This window comes from Podarcis pityusensis (assembly GCF_964106645.2).
Source record: "Podarcis pityusensis genome assembly, chromosome: 6".
Taxonomy (NCBI): Eukaryota; Metazoa; Chordata; class Lepidosauria; order Squamata; family Lacertidae; genus Podarcis; species Podarcis pityusensis.
Window position 1 is genome coordinate 61,555,080 of NC_138030.1, and position 18,759 is coordinate 61,573,838.

Genomic DNA, 18,759 nt, shown 5'->3' on the forward strand with positions numbered 1-18,759 from the left:
TTAAAAAAGACTTTTATAAAATTATGACAATATGCATAAATGCTTTGCTAGATAATTCCAAACTCCATCCTCATGCCACACTCCGCAGGTTACAGCATCATGCAGAACCTGCAAGAGGTCTCTACATGACTTCAGATGAGGCAACTCTGACCTTTATCCAAACAGTAAGTGGAGTTTTTTCTTCTTCTAATACTTGCCTATTTGAAGCTAGATTAAAGCAGTCATTCACTTTGCACAAACCAGATGTTTCATATGTGAGAGCATGAAGTAATGTCTAAGGGCTTAGGCAGACACACACAGACTTCTAAGGACTATTAAACACCTTTCCCAGGTGTCAGTTGTCTAAAAACGCCCACATTTGGGGAAATTATTATTCCAAGTATTTATTCTCTGAGTTTCTTCTTTTATAAAATGCATTTGCCAAAGTGTCAGCTGCCAAATAAGGAGAGGGGTCACCCCTGCTAAAATTGTTCCTTACAAAACTTCTTTCTTCCCTCTCATCCAGAGGGGCAAAAATACAGGTACATGTTTCTTTTTGTCTAACCATAACCCCCCCCCCCATTGCAAGGTAAAACAGCTGGAGAAGATTGTGAGAAATATCTGGGGGGAAAGGGTTAAGCAGCCCCTGTCTCACACACTCAACTTAGTCTTCCATCACAGAAGGCTACATCTGTGGCTACATTTCGTAAACTAAGAAAACTGGAGAAACTACACACAATTGAGCATCACCATAAGAGCATATGACTTGGCTCTGCAGGGTCAGACTAAAGTCTGTTTAGTGCAGCATTCCATTACCAATAGTAGCCATTATGAAAATGGCTTATTTCCCCTCTTCCATCCCAATTCTTTTTCCATTTATATTGTGCATTTTTTATTTTATTCCTGAGGGACAAGGATTGTCTTATTATTTATATCTATATTTATATTACATTCTGGGAGCCTTTTTGCCACTGATAAGTGGGGTAAAAATACTTTAAATAACTGGGGCATATGCAGTATTTAATCTTCTACCTGACTGCTCATTGTTCCATTATGAAGAAATCACTTTTTAAAAAGTGGAGTGAAGTTTGCTTCTGATTTTAATCCAGAAAAAAGCTGTATCCAAGATACTGCAACTTCAGGAAACATTGCTCAGTGTAACCAGTTTGAGAAGCTCCACTTCAGAACTCATCAGTGTACAGTAACCCAGAGCTATAAACTCCAAAAGCAATTTGTGTGGCACATAATGCTTATTTTAGAATGCTTTGATCTGTTGAGCTTTTAAAAAAAATCAAAATGGGTTGTATCACACTAAGGTCCAATCAGAGTAGACCCATGGGAACTCCTGGACCTAAGTTGTGCTTATTAATGTCAATGTGTCTACTCTGAGTAAAATTAGCATTGGCTACAATCCCTTGTTTTTAACCATTTGACTTTATTATTGACCTAACCTCCCCCCCCCAAGCCATCTTCCCTTCTCTGAAAATTGTGGCCTAATTGAATAAAATAGATTATAATTAACATTGTATGTGTATACATGGTGTTTTTCAATGTATAAGGGGGCTGGCCCCTTTCCGAGGAGCTTACTATCTTAAATTCAGCACACCATGGAGGATGAGGGAGGTGGTGACAGATAAGCAAGGAAGTAATATAGGATTGTTACACTTAACCATGCTTTGATACAGTTAAAACTGGAATGAAGAGATTATACCATACTTCAGATGTGATTTTTTTTTAAGGAGGTGAGCAAATAAAATCACTAGCAGAAGGTGGATTGGTAACCCATATGCAAGAGAACTAGTTGATGATTATATATTTGTTAGCAGTGCTGATGTACAGCTCAAAGACCCCGTTTTGCCCCCCAAAGAGCAAGGTGATGGACAAATAAAAGCTTGGACTTTGTCTATGATAAAATTTAAAAAATCCTTCCAGTAGCACCTTAGAGACCAACTAAGTCTGTTATTGGTATGAGCTTTCGCATGCGTGCACACTTCTTCAGATACACTGAAACAAAAGTCACCAGACCCTTATATATAGTGAGAGGGTGGGGAGGGGTATTACTCAGAAGGGTGGTGGGAATGGGTGAATGGCTGATAGGTGTGCTAAACCTGTTGACTGTTAACGACTGCAATTGGTCTTACAGGAAAAAGCAAGGGGTGAGATGGCTAAAAATAGCTTTATCGTGTATAATGAGATAAGAATCCAATGTCTCTATTCAGACCAGGTCTCTCCATGGTTTTAAGTTTGTTAATAAGTTGCAATTCAGCAACTTCTCTTTCCAGTCTATTTCTGAAATTCTTTTGTAATAAGACAGCTACTTTGAGATCTTGTATAGAATGTCCTGGGAGATTGAAGTCTTCTCCTACTGGTTTCTCTGTCTTGCGATTCCTGATATCAGATTTATGTCCATTTATCCTTTGGTATCTGAAGAAGTGTGCATGCACGCGAAAGCTCATACCAATAACAAACATAGTTGGTCTCTAAGGTGCTGCTGGAAGGGATTTTTTTATTTTGTTTGAACAAAGTGAAATAGTCATGAATGAAATATGTCTCGAATCTGTGCGTACTCCCGCTGTCGGCTATGGGCTGCCGCCGTCTTATACATCCATACCTGCTTCAGTATGAAATCAGTGAGCACAGGCTCGGGCTTCGTCGGCGCAGCACCCAGCCGGGAAGGGGAAGCGCCGAGTGGGGCTGCAGGCGGGCGATCCGGAAGGGGAGTCTCATCTCCGGCGCCTGCGGCTTTAAGAGGGCGGAGCTGGCTGCTCGGTGTGAGAGGTGACTGCCGAAGTCCAGCCCCGCCGCTGCTACTAGAGGCGGAGAGAGGCGAAGGCAGAGTCACCCTGCAGCCAGCCCAGCTCCCCAAGCGCGCCCGCCCGATCCAGCTCCAGCCCTCGGCACCATGGTGAAGATCGTGGCCGTCAAAACCAAAGCCTACCCCGACCAGAAGCCCGGCACCAGCGGCCTCCGCAAGCGCGTCAAGGTGTTCCAGGGCAATGCCAACTACGCCGAGAATTTCATCCAGAGCATTATCTCCACCACCGACCCCGCCGAGAGGCAGGGGGCCACCTTGGTGGTCGGCGGAGACGGCAGGTTCTACATGAAGGAGGCGATCCAGCTCATCATCCGCATCGCCGCCGCCAACGGGGTAAGGGGGGCCGGAGGCGCGGGGGTCTCGCTCTCTAGGCGCCCTGGCAAGCGCCCTGGCGGAACTGGCGAGCTTCGGAGGTTCCCTCTCGGCGCGCAGCTCGGGGCTTCCCCTGCCCTCCCTTCGTGCGTTCTCGGGCCCCGCGGCTGTCCTGCAACACAGGCGTGTGAAATGAAGCTGGGCGCGCAGGACAACTCGTTGCCCGAGGGAAAACAAAATGATCAGGCATTGCCACCACAAACCATGCTCCTTGCTTCCTGGTCATCTTTGGGCCTGCTAATCAGGCTTTGGGTTGTGTTCTGTGCGCTCTGATGGGCTCTGTGCACTAGGCTAGTGGCTGTAGGCATCATTATAAAGTTTCATTTTTCCTAATCTTCCTTTCATGCGTCCCCTCCCCATTATTTTGAGTGGAGTGTTGTCAGGATTTGCTGGTGAATGGAACTGCCATTGCATTGTCATAAGCAAGAGAAATAGCCATGGGAGAATTTAAAATCCTTGTCTAAGGTGGTAGGAAGGGAAAACTAATTCCACACCTGAAGCTTAAATCCCAAAACAAATACAAATTTCTAGTATCAAATTCAAAGGAAAAAATTATCCTGCCTACAGAGTTTTTTTTTATCATTCTCTTCCGTTTTGTGTTGCCTTAATGACAACCACAAGTGATGTGCTCTAGGCAAAAATATGTTCAGAGTGCCCTTTATGAAAATGTTTCTTGTGACTGTAGCGACTGCTAACAGAGAACGAAACACCAGTAAAGTTAGAGCAAGTTGGGACTGAGGTACTGCTTAGGTAAGTTAATTATTTTTACACACACATCCGTTGCCATTAGAGGGGGGTGTTTGTGATGGCACTCCTCTTGCCTACTGCAAAAGGCTCGGCAATCTCTGACATTTAGCTTAACCTTTCAGGCATTAGAGATATGGTTTCTCTTGCTTTGCTGCAGGAGTACGTGCAGCTCGTAACAAATCACTTGAAAGGTGACCCTCAATTTAAAATAAAGTAGGATTTTTGGAACTTTGCAAATGGACCTAAGTTACCTCTTAATATGTTTGCACAAGTGTGACCTTTTGCAAAGGCCTTGATTGTGCAAAAGCTTGTGGTTATGTACCTCATGACAGTTAAAAGTCCACTTCTTATATTTTTTAAAACTCTTGATTTCCACCCCTGCCCCCTCTCCCAAAGGCAGCTTTAATGCCAAGTGCATTGCTAGGCCTCTTGGCATGGTTCTAAAAAGGCCTCGCTTCCCTAGCAGCGAAAATGCTGGCCGCTCGCCAGCCAGGAACTAAAATTATGATTAGCATAGATTGAAAGAAACTATCCTTCAGGTACATATTTCAAACAAATGCTAATGAGGCATGAGCAATAAATTAGTAGGTTTTTCTGTCCCTTTGAAAGTAAATAGATTGCCCAATACTATTTAAAGGTAATCTTTCTAAGGGAGAAGGATAAAACTTGTAAGACTGATATCTGGGCTTCTTAAGCCTGCACAACCTGAGACCTAGCAACCTGTGCAAAGTTCACCAGCCATGCAGCCTCACAGACCCTGACAACAATCCTTGTGGTTTCCCAGTCCCAGATAGGAAATCAGTATTGCTGCGTTAAATGAACCCTTGATGGGACACTATGCATGACTCCTGGGTTGTGTCACTTGCAAAGTAATGGGTTTGCATTTCTAGTCTATGGTGATTTCATTTAGTAGTCAAAGTGTAGCTATGCCTGTAACCAATCTAGAATACATAATAACATTTGTTTGGCACTTTCAAAATGTTTCACATACGTTATCTAGTTGCAATACAACAACCCTCTAAAGTAAGTCAGCCCTATTACCCCCCTTTTGTAAACGTTGAGCCTGAGGGAGAGTAGCATGTCTAAGACCATCTAAGGAGTTCATTACAGAAGCGGGATTTGAACTGGAGATTTACTGTTTTGTAGCTCAGTCTCTTATCATTTGTGCTCCATTTGCTCTTGTCTCCCTTTACATACCTACTGTACTTGCATTATTTATAGTCTTAATGGTCTAATTGTTGAATTTTTCAAAGGTTTAAAATGATTGGGCTCAAAATTTGAGTTTGTACTATGTTTTTTAAGGTGCTGCCCTTAGAATAGGAGTGCTTACCATTTCTTGGTCTGAGGACCACTTTAACCCTTGGTTAGTCCTTCAGGGGCTTCGTGCCAGTGATGGGTGTGGTCAAAAGTGGGTAGTCAGACAGGCACACAACCCCTCCTCCTCAGCTGATCCAGGGTTACTGCCTCTACTCTGCTCATCAAATGAACGATTTGCTGACTGGGAAAGGCCTTTGGCTTTTTTGTGGCCTTTTAGAAGTGGGTGGGATGTTTTTAATGTATTTCTTTTTCCTCTTGGTATTAATGTATCGGTGGACGGTTGCCATGGGCAAGATATGGTGGCTAACAAATAATAATAATAATAATAATAATAATAATAATAGTTGTTCTGAGCTCCAGTGTTGTATCTACAACCCCAGTGTTGTATCTACATCATCCCCACTCCCCTTGCCACTACTGCCAAAATTGCTGGAAGCAGGCAGCAGGGGCAGACAAACTGGAGGGGTTGGATCAGTCCCCACCCAACTTGGGGTTAGCTGCTCCCTCCCCTAGGATGTTTTAAGTCCAAAGTTTGAAAGTCACAAGTACGGGCTTGGAAGCACATGGATCCTACAGGTGTGTTCAGCAAGAAACTCACTGTTGAGAGAATATTTGGTAGCAAGCCTATCAATGGCTGCTTGCCACAATGGCTACATTCTACCTTCACAGTCAGAGGCAGTATATCTCTAAATACCGTTTGCTGGGAATCACAAGTGGGGAGTGTGCTGCTGCACTCAGGTCCTGCTTGCTGGCTGTCCGTAGGCATCCAGTTGGCCACTGTGAGAACAGGGTGTTAGACAAGAGAGGGCATTGGCCTGATCCAGATGGATATTCTTATGTTGTGTGTGTTGTTTTTATTTTAGGCATTTATATGCCACTCTTCATGCATGCACCTTCCCAAAATGGTGTAAAGTGGCCCTATTTTACAGAATATGAGTATACACACACACACACACACACACACACACACACACAATGTATGCATGTAACAGACATTCAATTAAATTTAATCATGTGCATTGTCCGCTGTGCAAGATTCAAAGTTGCCCTAAGAAACTTGATAAAGATTACCTGTGCTTTGGATGTTTTTTTTCTGCCTGACTTAATTATAGCACATGATTAGTCTGTCCTCGGTGGACTAATCAAAGAGATCTTAACCAATGTGAATTGGCTTGTTAGCTTTGGAGGTATGCTTCCTAGTTCTGCCGAACTTTATTGTTTGCTTAGCACTTGGAAATTTTAAACCAAAATGAATAGTTTTTTGGCTGCAATTGTATGCTACTTACATGGGAGTATGTTCCATTTATGTCAGTGGTGCTTACATGTCTGATGAGCAGAGAATTCAATCCATGCTGGCAAAACAGAGTCCTGCATGGCTGAACCCTGCCAGATGTCAGCTGATGGACAGGTAGCTGTGATTTGGGCGAAGCAGGCTTGGAGACCAACTTTGATCCTATGGCAGGCCAAGATGCGTCCATGGGCCGGAGATGCTCCACCCCTTCTGTAGAAGATCCAATAGATGTGGTGATCCCTTTCTATGCCAACAACTGCATTCCTTTGCCAGTATTCATTTGGGAGTTGTACACCAGGGATGGGCAGAGCTTGAATAGGTGGTGGGCACAGAAGAAAAGAAAACTGGGCAGGCCACCTGTTCCTCTCTTTCTGCTACTTCACTCCCTCCCCTTTTTTTCTCCCTCACTCAAAAGCAATAGCATTTTATTAAGAAGCCACAGCATAAAAGTGGGGTGCTGTCCTTTAAATTTTAATCACCCCCTCAGATGTATAATGATCTTACAGCAAACTTGTTATTCCTTAACCGTAGAGGTCCTTCAGAATTAGAGCTTTAGAACAGGGTCAGCAAACTGCAGTCTGCTTTCATGTCACCTTTGGTTTAATTTAATGTGAGCACTAAGGAGGGGTGAAGGTGGATGAAAGTAGGTGAAAAGTAGGGAAAGGCTGCCCCACCTGCTTCTAACACTGGCTTTGTCCACCCCTGGCAGATTGCCCCTGAGAGAATGCAGCCTTACACAGGTTTGTTTGTTTTTTGGAGAGGGGGTGTTCCCCACTCTTGTTCTAGAATAAAGTTTTTAGAAAGGAAAGAGTAATATTTTAGACGAAAAGTACAACACAGCACTAATTTTAAACAGTTTTCAGAACACAGGGAAGTGTATATACAGATCTGTTTGAAGAAGGGAGGGCACAAATGGGCAGGCATTAGGATTGGCTTCAGCTAAATATAAAGGCTGGTTTGTCCAGATTTTGGAAGTATACCCAGGGGACCTTAAGGGAACATGGCGTGTTTCCAGAAGACTGAGCAATAGCAGTGCCTCTGCTTATGTCATAGCAATGCCAAGTGGCGAAGGATGAGTAAGAAATTAGGTCACACAGAGTCCTAGTCTTCTTCTTTTTGTAATGTGTGTTGAAGCAATTTCTGTTCAAGCTACATTGAACATACATCTGAGTAAACATGCACATTTCTGAATATGCAGTGGAGATAACTTTACATTTTTAAAAAGAAATGGTTTTCCTCTAGCCAATCCACAGATTTTGGTATTATGCTTGCAAAGATCTCCCACCATCCCGAAAACAAATCATGAACTGTTGAAATCTAAGACAAGTTTTCTCTCTGACTTCAAATGAATCTTATAATTTAGTATGTCGGAGCATAGTTCACAGGGTCTCTAGTGTTGAACAGGCCTTATGCAACCTTTTGATAGCATCCAAGGTTGGGTTGCTCCCAAATGTTTCAAAGTCTAAACTGGCACATAATGAGGCATGAACTGGGCACATGTTGAAATATACACAGGAGGATTTCAGCATACCAAATGAGTGAAATGGTAAAGTTAAAGCAACTTTACTACGTAAAAAAGTGGCTGTGTCAATCCGCATTCTGCGCATGGCAGATCATGCTTTTCTAAGGGATATCTGTGTCCAGTTAGTGTGTCTGAAAATAAATTCACGCTGCAGTCCTTTACCCACTTACCTAGGAACAAATCCCATTGTGCTCAGTGTGAATTCAGAGTAGACGTATATAGTGCTGTGTATTAACAGCGCAGCTCTGTAATACCTACTAAGAAGCCCCACTGAATTCCATAGAACTTAATTCCAGGGAAGAATTGTAGCCTAAGGCTGCACAGACCAGTGTTGGGAAACCTTTTGCCCAGAGGGCCTATTAAGCCCAGCCTCCCTCTTCATTTGGCTCACAAGGCTGCCTTTGCTAAGCCATGCCCAACTCCTCCATACCTGGCACTGTATATAGCATCAGTGGTAGGGAGGGTAAAGACAGGACAAAGCAGTGTTGATCAACTGTGCCTGCAAAGCCCTGTGCCTTTGCAAGCACCAACGATCTTTGCCTGACAGTGCACCATCAGAGACTGTTTGCAGGCAACCGTAAACAGAGAGGAAGGATGTCTGTTTACAGACATGGCTTGGATTCATTCTACAGACGTAAACAGATATTTTTTCTGCTGATTGGTGCTGACAGCATACCTTCAAAGGAACAAGCCCCTTTGAATTTGTCATCTGATGTCATAATGATGTCATGTGATTTCCACGAGGGCAATCCCACCCTCCTGTCAAAATTGGCCTACAGTGAGGTGGGAAACCACCACTCATCAATGAGGTACATAGCAGAATGAGTCTGGGTTCATTACTATGCCTAGAATTAAAGGCTAGGGATGCCTTTCACTAGTTCCACTTGGTGTTTAACAGTCATAGCTGCTTTGATCAGATATTGCTAATGGCATGCTATATGACACTGGCTTTGACAGTTGTTTGGGAAATTTAGCTTCTGCAGAATCCATTGACTGATTCTAAGCAGAATCTGTAGTTGGGCACTGACAACACGTGCCCCAGAATCTACATGCATTACAGGCAATGGCCATGTTATGTTGGGGTTGTGTTCCAAAGCACCGTGTACTTAAGTGTAAGTGTGTATATTGGGAACACCATTGAAAAAGCGTGCAAACAGCATAATCACTCTCTCCAAACCTTCTTGCTCAAACACCAACTCTCCACAGACATCAACGGTTGGTGCAAGGGCTCCTGGGATTGCACTTGCAAAGGCTTCTAGGATTGCTAAGCACTGTTTTTGCTCTGTTTTGCCCTCTCTGTTAGGGCTGATTTTGTGGCTGTGCACATATTGAATGCGTGTAAAATGTACTAAATACCTTCCAGAACAGTTCAAGATGCAGGATCTTGACCTGCTAAACCATAAATGGCACAACTTACCTAAAATGTCACAGTGTCCCCTCAGTCCCTTTTATTTGTAATGTTTAATATAAACCAAGAATATCCTTGTAAAATTAATTAGTGCCATGTTTGGACAGCAAAGGTCTCTACGTTGGCTTTCCTGGCAGGCTGCTTCAGGAGAGCTGCTCTTTCCTTTTCCCAGGAACAACAGAGGCAGAGCTACTTCCACTACCTCAAACACCACAGGAAGCTTTAAACCACCCAGGGAGTGGGTGGGAACCAGTGACACCACAACTCTCTTTAAAGCCATTAGGATAGATTACTCACCCTGACTGCATTACTGCTGAGAGAAGAGAGACCTGTTCAAAAAGCACCTAGGACTGCCGCCAGGGGGAGCCAAGTTATATTCTACAAGTTGAATGAGGATGCTTTTCTGAATCAAGCAAAGCTGTATCCGAATCAGTAATCAGGGGCGTCTGTAGGAGGTGGGGACAACAGGGACAGTAAGCCATATGTTCCAGATTCCTTGCTTTCTTTTCTTTCTTTTTTAAATAAAAAATTGTGGGAATTGAACTGCAAGGCCAAGAACTTTTAAAAAGAAAAAAATTCTGGAGCTGTAGAATGAACCAAGTTATTGAAAACTGAAAATAATGAGATTATGAACACATGCAGATTGCTGCAACAGGTAGCATATAGATGCAATACATAACCCAATGTGACGTGGAAATTATTTTTAGTGAGATAAACACTTCTGCACCTTCAGACTTGGAGGATTGCAATGAAATTGTTTTAAGGATCCTAATGTTAGCCTTTCTTTTTCTTGTCAGCCATCCTAACTTCAGAAGTAGTGTTTAATGCAGACTAGCCAATCTCAGAAATGCCAGCAGTAATGTTAAGTTGTGACAGAATTTAATAAAGTGTGACTTCAGAAAAATAGGTTTGTTTTTTTTTTTAAAAAAAACACACATTGCGACTACAGTATTTCTTCTTCTAACAGAAGCAGAGATTTTCTCCTTTTGTTCCTTCCAGTCATTGCTGATGCTGTCCTTTGTGATAGAGAAGATTTTTTTAAGTATTCCAGTGCTAATAGAAAATAGTAGGGGAAACTTCTTTTTCCAAAGTTTTGGCTTCAACCATACCAAAGATTTCATAATTGAATTCTGGCCTACATTAACCAGAAATAGTTTCCAGAAGGGCAGAAACAACAGTGTCTGGTCACACCTTATAAACTGACAAATTTATTATGGCACAAGTTTTTGTGGCCACAAGATTCTTAGCTGTTTAATAATCTGAAAGGAGAGCTTATTCTATGTTAGGAATGTACAGTTTCCCTTTGGGACGTGCACTTGCACGTATGTACCACAAGAGGAAAGCCTCTGCCTATGAATTTAACCACATTGCAAAGTTCAAGTGCATGTGTTCCACAATTTTCAATACAGACAGGGTTTTACAAAAAACAAAACAAAACACTGCTTTCTTCCCTTACCTAAAACTTGATGTTTTCCATGCTATATATTGGGCCGGTCATTTTCCCAAGGGTGAGGCTACAGTGAGGGAATATATACAATTCCATCCTGGAGATAGAATTACTGATTTGCATACATCTTAAAAGGAGATGGAAAGATGGTAAAATCCACTTATAAAAGAGTGCTGCCTCCCACTGGTATCAAAACAGGCTAAGACTTTTAAATTTATGTGTGCTCTGGATTTGTTGGGGAATTATGTGTTGGATTTGTTAGCTGTGGCATCTCGTTCACCTAATTCTGGCTTAGTTGGTGCTGATTTAGGGGCCATTTCCCCCAGGCAGTTTAGTTTAGGAGCTACTCCTTCAGTTTTTTCTACCTTTTCCCCAGTTTTGCCCCTTCAAAACTGTACTTCATCTGCCCATTGTCATACATGGCTTGTGAGCCACATGTCTGGTCAACCCTAATGGGAGGAATAAACTCCATGAAAGGTGAATTATCATAGCAGTTCGGAATATAGGGACTGAAGTTGTGGTGCTACAGGGACTTACTAGGCAGGGGGCCTTCTCGATAGTGGCACCCACCCTGTGGAACGCCCTCCCATCAGATGTCAAGGAAATAAACAACTTTTAGAAGATATCAGAAGGCAGCCCTATTTAGGGAAGTTTTTAATGTTTGATGTTTTATTGTATTTTTAATATTCTGCTGGGAGCCGCCCAGAGTGGCTGGGGAAACGCAGTCAGATGGGGGGTATAAATATATTATTATTATTATTATTATTATTATTATTATTATTACCTTTACCTGCTACAGGGTTGCCCTAATTCCTTGTGCAAAATATTTTGAGCTCCTTACACAACTCTCTAAAACCCATTAAAAGGCATTGTGTTTCTGTCTTTTAAGATCAATGTTTCAGGTTTATTCTATGGAATGGAGATGTGTTTTCTTTTTTAATTGTTTGTAATACGAATGTTAAAGCACATGGGTTGCTTAGATTGTCATATGCATTGTAGTCAAGCAAATGGCATTTTTAATAAAGTTGCTATGATCAGCTTAAAATTAGGTGTATCTGGAATGAAGTGTTTGAAATCAAAGCAATTATACTGCACTTTATCCAAGGAAGGTTGAAAATTGGGTGCAAAATTTGGCATTGCCAATAACTCTTCTGTTTGTTATATTAGCTCAGCTTACAGTATGAAGCAAATCCTTTTTGACACTGGAGAGTTTTCTAGTTATTAAAATAACAGAGGGCTAAGGAAACTGTAGGTAACTGAGAAGTCCTGACTTCCATTTTAAGAGTGACCTTTTACATGCTAGACTCCACAAAATAACTTTCGCACTACATTACCACACTTCTAACAGGGCTTACCTTCTCAACATACTTGCCTCTTGATGAAGACGATGTTAAAGTAGGCTCCACAACTGGAAACCAGGCAGTCAATTTATAAACCTGCTTATCTGGCTGAAACAATTCTAGCTTCGCATTGGTTTAGAGAGCTCAGCCTGGTGACAAATCAATCAATGCTTCTGACTGAGGAGCTGACCTACTAAACAGCTTTCTCTCCCCATCTCCTCTACCCAAAAAAGAATGTCCTACAGATTTCATTGCGTTTAAATCCCGCTTGTGGTGACAACCAGGAGCTCAGAGCCCTGCCGCTGTCGTGATCAAAAGGCTTTAAAGACTTCTACAACATCCATTTTTCCTCAGGGATTGCAGTGTGGAATTGGATGTATTCTCTCTGACAGTGATCTTTCAGAGCAAGTGCAAGAAAAGTTCTTCAGTTACAGAAACCACATTCAGCAGAAGGTTCAAGGAGCTATTTTAGGGTACAGAGCTACTTAACTGAACCTCTAACCAAGAGATCTGCTATTACCAGTATCAAGGCTGATTCAAATATATTTTTTCACTGTTGTTGTATTTTTCTATCTTTATTTTTTAATGCATTTATATGAAAAAGGATCATGGAAGACAGTCCATTGCCAATCCTGACTTTGCCAACAGCACCTTACTATGACCAGAAACCAGGAACTAGTGGATTACGGAAGAAGACATATGTTTTTCAGACCAACCTAAACTACCTGCACAATTTTATCCAGAGTATATTTTTCTCCATAGACCTAAGAGATCGACAAGGATCTACTATGGTAGTTGGAGGAGATGGGAGATATTTTAATAAGCTTGCAATAACACTGATAGTTCAGATGGCTGCTGCCAATGGGGTTGGTATATCATAAATGTGATTGCATCTCTAATACCTAACAGCTCTCTGATGTGCTGACTCTTTACGTGTTAAAAGTTCTCAACATTTTGTAATGCAATAATAACACATTTTTATCTGGATGCTACTGATTGACTACTTAGGGTCAGATATGGTGATTGGTGGGATGTGGGGGTGGGGGTTGCCTTAGCAGTCTTGGAAACTATAAATTTATGTTGTTCTGTAGTCTAGCTTTGAAAAGTTGGGTTTTGATGGAAACGTAGAAATATTTCCTATTGTTTCCGTGTTGTCGACAACAAATGGTTGGCTGTTCAGTGGATTTCAGTGTTAGATTAACATGTGCAAATATTGTGGTATAGTATAGTAAGAAGTGTATGATTGCTTGAGAGAAGGATTTTGTGTCATCATCCCCCTCCTCTGCTCTTCTTAGAGTAGCCAAAGCTCTGTCATTCTCCATCTGAGCTACTCAGTAGATGAATCGACAAAGCATGTTTTCAGTTTCTCAATGGATATAAATAGCTGTGTTATGAGAATTGCTGTAAAACCATGGTGTTGGATAAGTTAGAGCGATGCAGAGTCAGCCTCCATTCTAGTTAAATCTTTATGTTAAGAATTATTTCTATCATTTGGTACAGTGTTAGAAACTGAGATATGAAAGCTAGGAGCTAAATGGCACCTTAAACCTGGGTTATGGGCGCAACAACAGAATCTCTAGGCGTGCTTTTTTAAAAACAAGAATACAAAGCTGAAAATGAATGAACTGCAGCTAAAATATTATGTTCACTTTTCACATGGTCTACTCCTTCCCCTGCCCACCCCCTAATATTCTTAAGAGGGTCTCTTCTCCAATCTTCACAGAGTAGCTAGAAGTGGAGAGGCAGAAAAAGGTCCTCCTTTCCTTCCACTCTGCAGTTTTAATCTGAAATCTTAAATGCAGTACTGTGCCCAGAGCTCAGAAACAGCTCGCACTAATGAAATTCCCTATCACAAAATGTGCCTAGAACAATGGGAGTTTCAAACACTGATTTGGTGTAGGGCAGTTAAATCATTCGTTTGATTTGATTGGTAAGTTTGGAAGGATAATGTTAAAATTGCATTTGAACCTCTGGTGTGTACATGTGAATATTGTTAACGCAAAAGAGAAATCAATATGCATTCTAGCCAATGGAGGTTTTCCATACACGAATGTCTGAAAACTGGCATTGGAGGTTAAATCAATTTTAAAATTAATAGTTTTTCACCAGAATTTGATATCAAGTAATTCATAAGGGCATGTAGAAGACCATGGTTGTGTTTGGATATCATACACAAGCATAGTTTAGCATGCTGAGAACAAGCCCCAGGGAGCCTCAGGCTTCTGTGCCCCCTCCCAAGGCATAAGAGGGTGTAGGTGGTTCTCATATAATGCTGCATTTTAATGCAGACAGTTTTGGCTTCAGAGTTCTCAGGATCAGGCAATTGCAACTGGTTATTAAACCACATGTAAACTTGGGGGGGGGGGGGCTGAGTATGTATATTGTAGAAAGATCATTCCAAAGGTGTATCTAGTCCAACATTCTGTTCTCACAATGGCCAACCAGATTCCTCTGGGAAGCCTGCAAACAGAACAAGAGGAATAGTTCTCTCCTGCTGTCATTTCCTAGCAACTGGTATTCAGAGGCATGATCCTGGAGGCAATATACATCAATCATTCCTGGTAGCCATTGATAGTCTTATCCTTCATGAATGTGTCTAATCCCTTTTTTTAAAGCCGTCTAGATTGGCACCAATCACTGTGTCTTGTGGCAGTGAATGCTGTACTGTATAACAATGTGATGTGTGAAGGGATAACCCAAATAAAATACTTTGGAGGTATCTGCTCAAAATCAGGGAAATGAACTTCACATTGTTGTCCAAATGATACCTTAGATTAGGGCAATTTATTACCAAGGGTGGTTCTTAAAGGCAACATCTTAGCAGGTCAAAAGCTTCCATGATACAATGCTTGTGGGCTTCCTATAGGCATTTGGTTGGCCAGTGTGTGAGAACAGGATGGGCCATGGTTCTGATCCAGCTGGCTCTTCTTAGGATTGTTATGCTTCAAAAGAGGTTGGTGGGCAGGGAAGAGGCTCTCTTAAAGTTTTCAGCAGTATGGAGGAACCATGGTTAGAAACTCAATAATTGCAGCTGTCCCTCTCTCCCCCATCTTTGAATCTCAAAATGTTTAGGAAAGTAAATAAGTGACGAAAGTGTGTTGTTTCCTTCTCACAATTTAGACCCACAGGCTGTGAGCATTTATTTCATTTCATTTCATTAATGTTATTGAATTTATATACCACCCTATACCCACAGGTCTTAGGGCAGTGTACAGAATAAAATCAGAATATAAAACCACAAAATACATAATCAAAATAAAAACAACAACCAAATAACACCCCCCCCAAAAAAAACACATTTTAAAAGGGGCATAGGATGTGTTCACAGTGAACAGCTTGTGTGTGTGTTTTGATCATGTTAAAGTCAATGGATTGGATCAAGATTTAGCCATGCTTTCAGTAGCTCCATTGAAATAAATGGGAATTACCGAGTTCTACTCCAAGCCTGGCAAAGATCTAACCCAGTGAACTAAAGTGCACTCAAGTCTGCACTGATTTACAAAGGCCAAATAGGTCAAGAGAATAAATGGAACAGAAATGAGTTACTGTAAAATTGTAACATGAAGCTATTCAGCGTGGGAGCATGTCAGTCATCTAAGACCTTCTGTAGCAAGCCTTAAAGTGACCATAGGACTGTAGGAAACTCACGTGTGAAGCAGTACTTAATTCTGATTGCCACGGCAGGAATTTGTTTAGTGGAGAATTCCAGAGCCCATGCCTGTCCCGTGCTGACGCAACAATTTGTACAGTTTATTTCACCACATCCCGTGCTTCTGTGCAGCTGATTGGGGATAAGCACCCTATGCTTGCTGTACAAAGACTGTGCAGTAGCTATTGGATGATACAAACTCCCTCACTTAACCACACTTGGCCTTTCTGCTCTGTTGTGCTACAATTGGCACCAATTGTCAACAAATTTTAGAATGTCTTGTACTTGTGGGATTTATTCTTAAAGATTAAAGAGCTCTCCCCCTCCGCCCTCTACTCTATCACTGTCATGCCATTTCTTCTACACTTTTGCCACTGCTCTGCTCATTTGTTCATTTGGGCCCCTTTCTGCTTACTATTAGTCTTTCTTTCAGGGTATTGGCCACTAGGTGTGTTAACTTTCTTGAGCTCAGCTTCCAAATCTGTCAGTAAAGTAGCCCAGATCCAATTATCTTGGCAGACCTACACACACTGGCCATTATGGACTGGATTCAGTTAAGTAGGTGTGCTTGCAGGAGCCAGGACAACAAGGCCCACTAGTGCAATGGGACCCCTAGTCAGCCCCGATTATCAGCTGGTCTGGAGAACCACCAGAACAGCATGTGGGAGAAGGAGAGGAGAGGTGGGGGGGGGGTCATTTCATCAGGTGAACTGAAATGCTTGCGACTGGAAGAGTGTTATGTTGACTTCTCCTGCAGGGTTGTATCCAACTAGGTTCTACTCAGAGTAGACCCATTGAAAGTAATAAAACTAAGTTAGTCATGTGTATGAACTCCAATGGCCTCCTCTGAGTCGGACTAGTATTGGCTAAAATCCTATATACGGTATCTTCCAAATGAAAAAGCATGATACATTTTTTTTAAAGGGTTACTTTTCCATCTCACCCAAAATCAGTGCTGTTTTAGAAATGCCAGAACTCACCGGGAACACCTCCCTTGTTCTCTTATAATGGCAATGGTGCCCACCTGAGAGGCGCCGTAACTGAATTCTGGCTGAAAAAGAGCCCTGCCAAAAATTACAACTATAACAGAACAAAGAAACCAAAAACAGGACTTTTTAATCCAAATGATAACTAGACTGCAATTTAGTTCATAGCACACTTGTTTAAAGTCTGTTGAAACTGGTTATTTTGTGCAAGTAATTTAGTACACAGCTGCTACACTTGTGGCTTTAGTTCTAGAAAGCTCTTAATTTAGCAGTGTTTTAGGTCATGGAATTTAAGACCAGGATCACCTCACATTATTTGTGAGTGTCATACATTAAATACAATGTTATTAAATGTTTTTACTTCTGTGAAATGTTTTTCAACATCTGGTAATATATTTATGGCCTTCATTCATCAGTAGTTGTGGGGGTTAAATGAAATATACTTCCAAGGACATCTGCTAATATAAACTTCTTATGAGATGAACATGTCACGTCTTAGGTGTGAGCAGTGGTAGGTGATAGAGGCAGGTACAATTACCTCTTTGGAATGATGAATCCAAAGGATTTCCAAATAAGACCACAAATACTTGAGAAGTGATTCATTACCTTTTATTCTGGTTATTTTTCACTGGCTCCTATGGGACTACACTACTGTAAATGGTTGGTCAGTTAAGTAATGTATTTTCCATTTTTTACATGATGATTTAATTTAATTAAGGGAAGTTAATACGTTAGTAGCTCCCTGGCTTGGCATGCCTAGGCAGTGATATCTATAATTGGACTTGTAATTATAGGATGGTTTACAGGGCCGTAGAAGCCACATTTAGACTGCTGATGTGTCGTTCCGGTTTCCTTCCTGTCATATAGATGTTCTAAAGAAGAAAATGGTACTACAGACAGCAACTAGCTTGACTGGGGAATCTGATCTTTACTATTTAAGGGCCCAAGAGCCAGCCATGTGAAAAGAAAAATGGAGATGTACTCTGACATGAATTTGATTAAGAACATAGGTAACACAATGCAATTTAAAATGACAGAATCCATCCAGGTTGTATAAATGGATCTATTTTGAATTGGTATTTCAAATAATCAATTTATTTTCCACTTTAGGAAATGCAGCAGATGAAATATGTTTTGCTTAAACATTTTTCCTTGATCTACAGAGAACTCTTGTGTAGTACATGATGAACCCTCCTTCTTGGAGCTTAGAAAATGCTATAATGTAGATAGTAGTGACTTGTCAGTGGTGTGTGTGTGTGTGTGTGTGTGTGAGAGAGAGAGAGAGAGAGAGAGAGAGTATACATATATATATATGGATGATTTCATGGTTATGTTCTGCTAAGGGACATTCTTTACCTTTGGGATGTACAAATGAGCTGTTTGGATAGCTGCAGGAAATGAGATTGAAATGTGCATGTCTAATGTTTCAGTTGTAACTTACACCAATTTCCGCCCTCTCCCGTTCTCCCTCCCTCTCAGTCGCGTCCTAATTGAGCAAGTTCCTATGAACTTACACAGGAGTCACAACAAGCTATCAGTATACTTACTGCTCCTGAATATGGCCAGCTAAGCCAAAGTTCACATAGCTCTCACCCCAAGGGCTCAGAAGAGAGACACAAAGCTCTTCTTCACTCTTAAATAGGAAAGCACCAGAATACCTAAGTGGGGAGAAAAGTACCAGCCCTATTTATCTTAAAAGCAGGCAGAAAACATCAGAATGTTGCCGGACTTGAGAAAGTGTGTTGATGAGATGAGTTGCATTGTTGATGAGTATTGATGAGATCAGTTGCATTCTTCTGTGTTAAAAGATAAAAAAATGATCCTGTTAGTTTTGAAAAGGGGTCAGAGTTAGTACCTAATCCTTAAACCAGGTTAGTGACATAGCT

At 41.5% G+C, this 18,759-nt stretch overlaps 3 protein-coding genes across 15 annotated transcripts in view; 2 read left to right on the forward strand and 1 right to left on the reverse strand.

The window, feature by feature from the left end:
- Positions 1-17,730, reverse strand: part of ITGB3BP (integrin subunit beta 3 binding protein) — a 90,048-nt gene extending 72,318 nt beyond the window's left edge. The window contains exon 1 of one of the 3 annotated variants that reach the window (XM_081011863.1): positions 12,254-17,730. Coding sequence is in view for 1 of the 3 variants with exons in the window: in XM_081011864.1 (XP_080867990.1) it covers positions 9,749-9,759 (11 nt within the window). In the remaining 2 variants the exon portion in view is untranslated. Of the gene's footprint in view, positions 1-9,748; positions 9,775-12,253 lie in introns of those variants that run through there. The other 2 variants (XM_081011866.1, XM_081011864.1) reach the window with 2 other exon arrangements.
- EFCAB7 (EF-hand calcium binding domain 7) overlaps positions 1-18,623 on the forward strand; it is a 53,736-nt gene extending 35,113 nt beyond the window's left edge. For 6 of the 11 annotated variants that reach the window (XM_081011776.1, XM_081011778.1, XM_081011774.1 and 3 more), the window contains 2 exons: positions 89-164; positions 17,741-18,622. The gene's annotated coding sequence lies outside the window, so the exon portion shown is untranslated. Of the gene's footprint in view, positions 1-88; positions 165-17,740 lie in introns of all 11 variants that reach the window. The other 5 variants (XM_081011780.1, XM_081011784.1, XM_081011779.1 and 2 more) reach the window with 2 other exon arrangements.
- Positions 2,776-18,759, forward strand: part of PGM1 (phosphoglucomutase 1) — a 29,115-nt gene continuing 13,131 nt past the window's right edge. Inside the window, exon 1 of the mRNA XM_081011810.1 lies at positions 2,776-3,127. Coding sequence (XP_080867936.1) covers positions 2,882-3,127 — 246 coding nt within the window. The 5' untranslated portion in view covers positions 2,776-2,881. The remainder of the gene's footprint in view (positions 3,128-18,759) is intronic.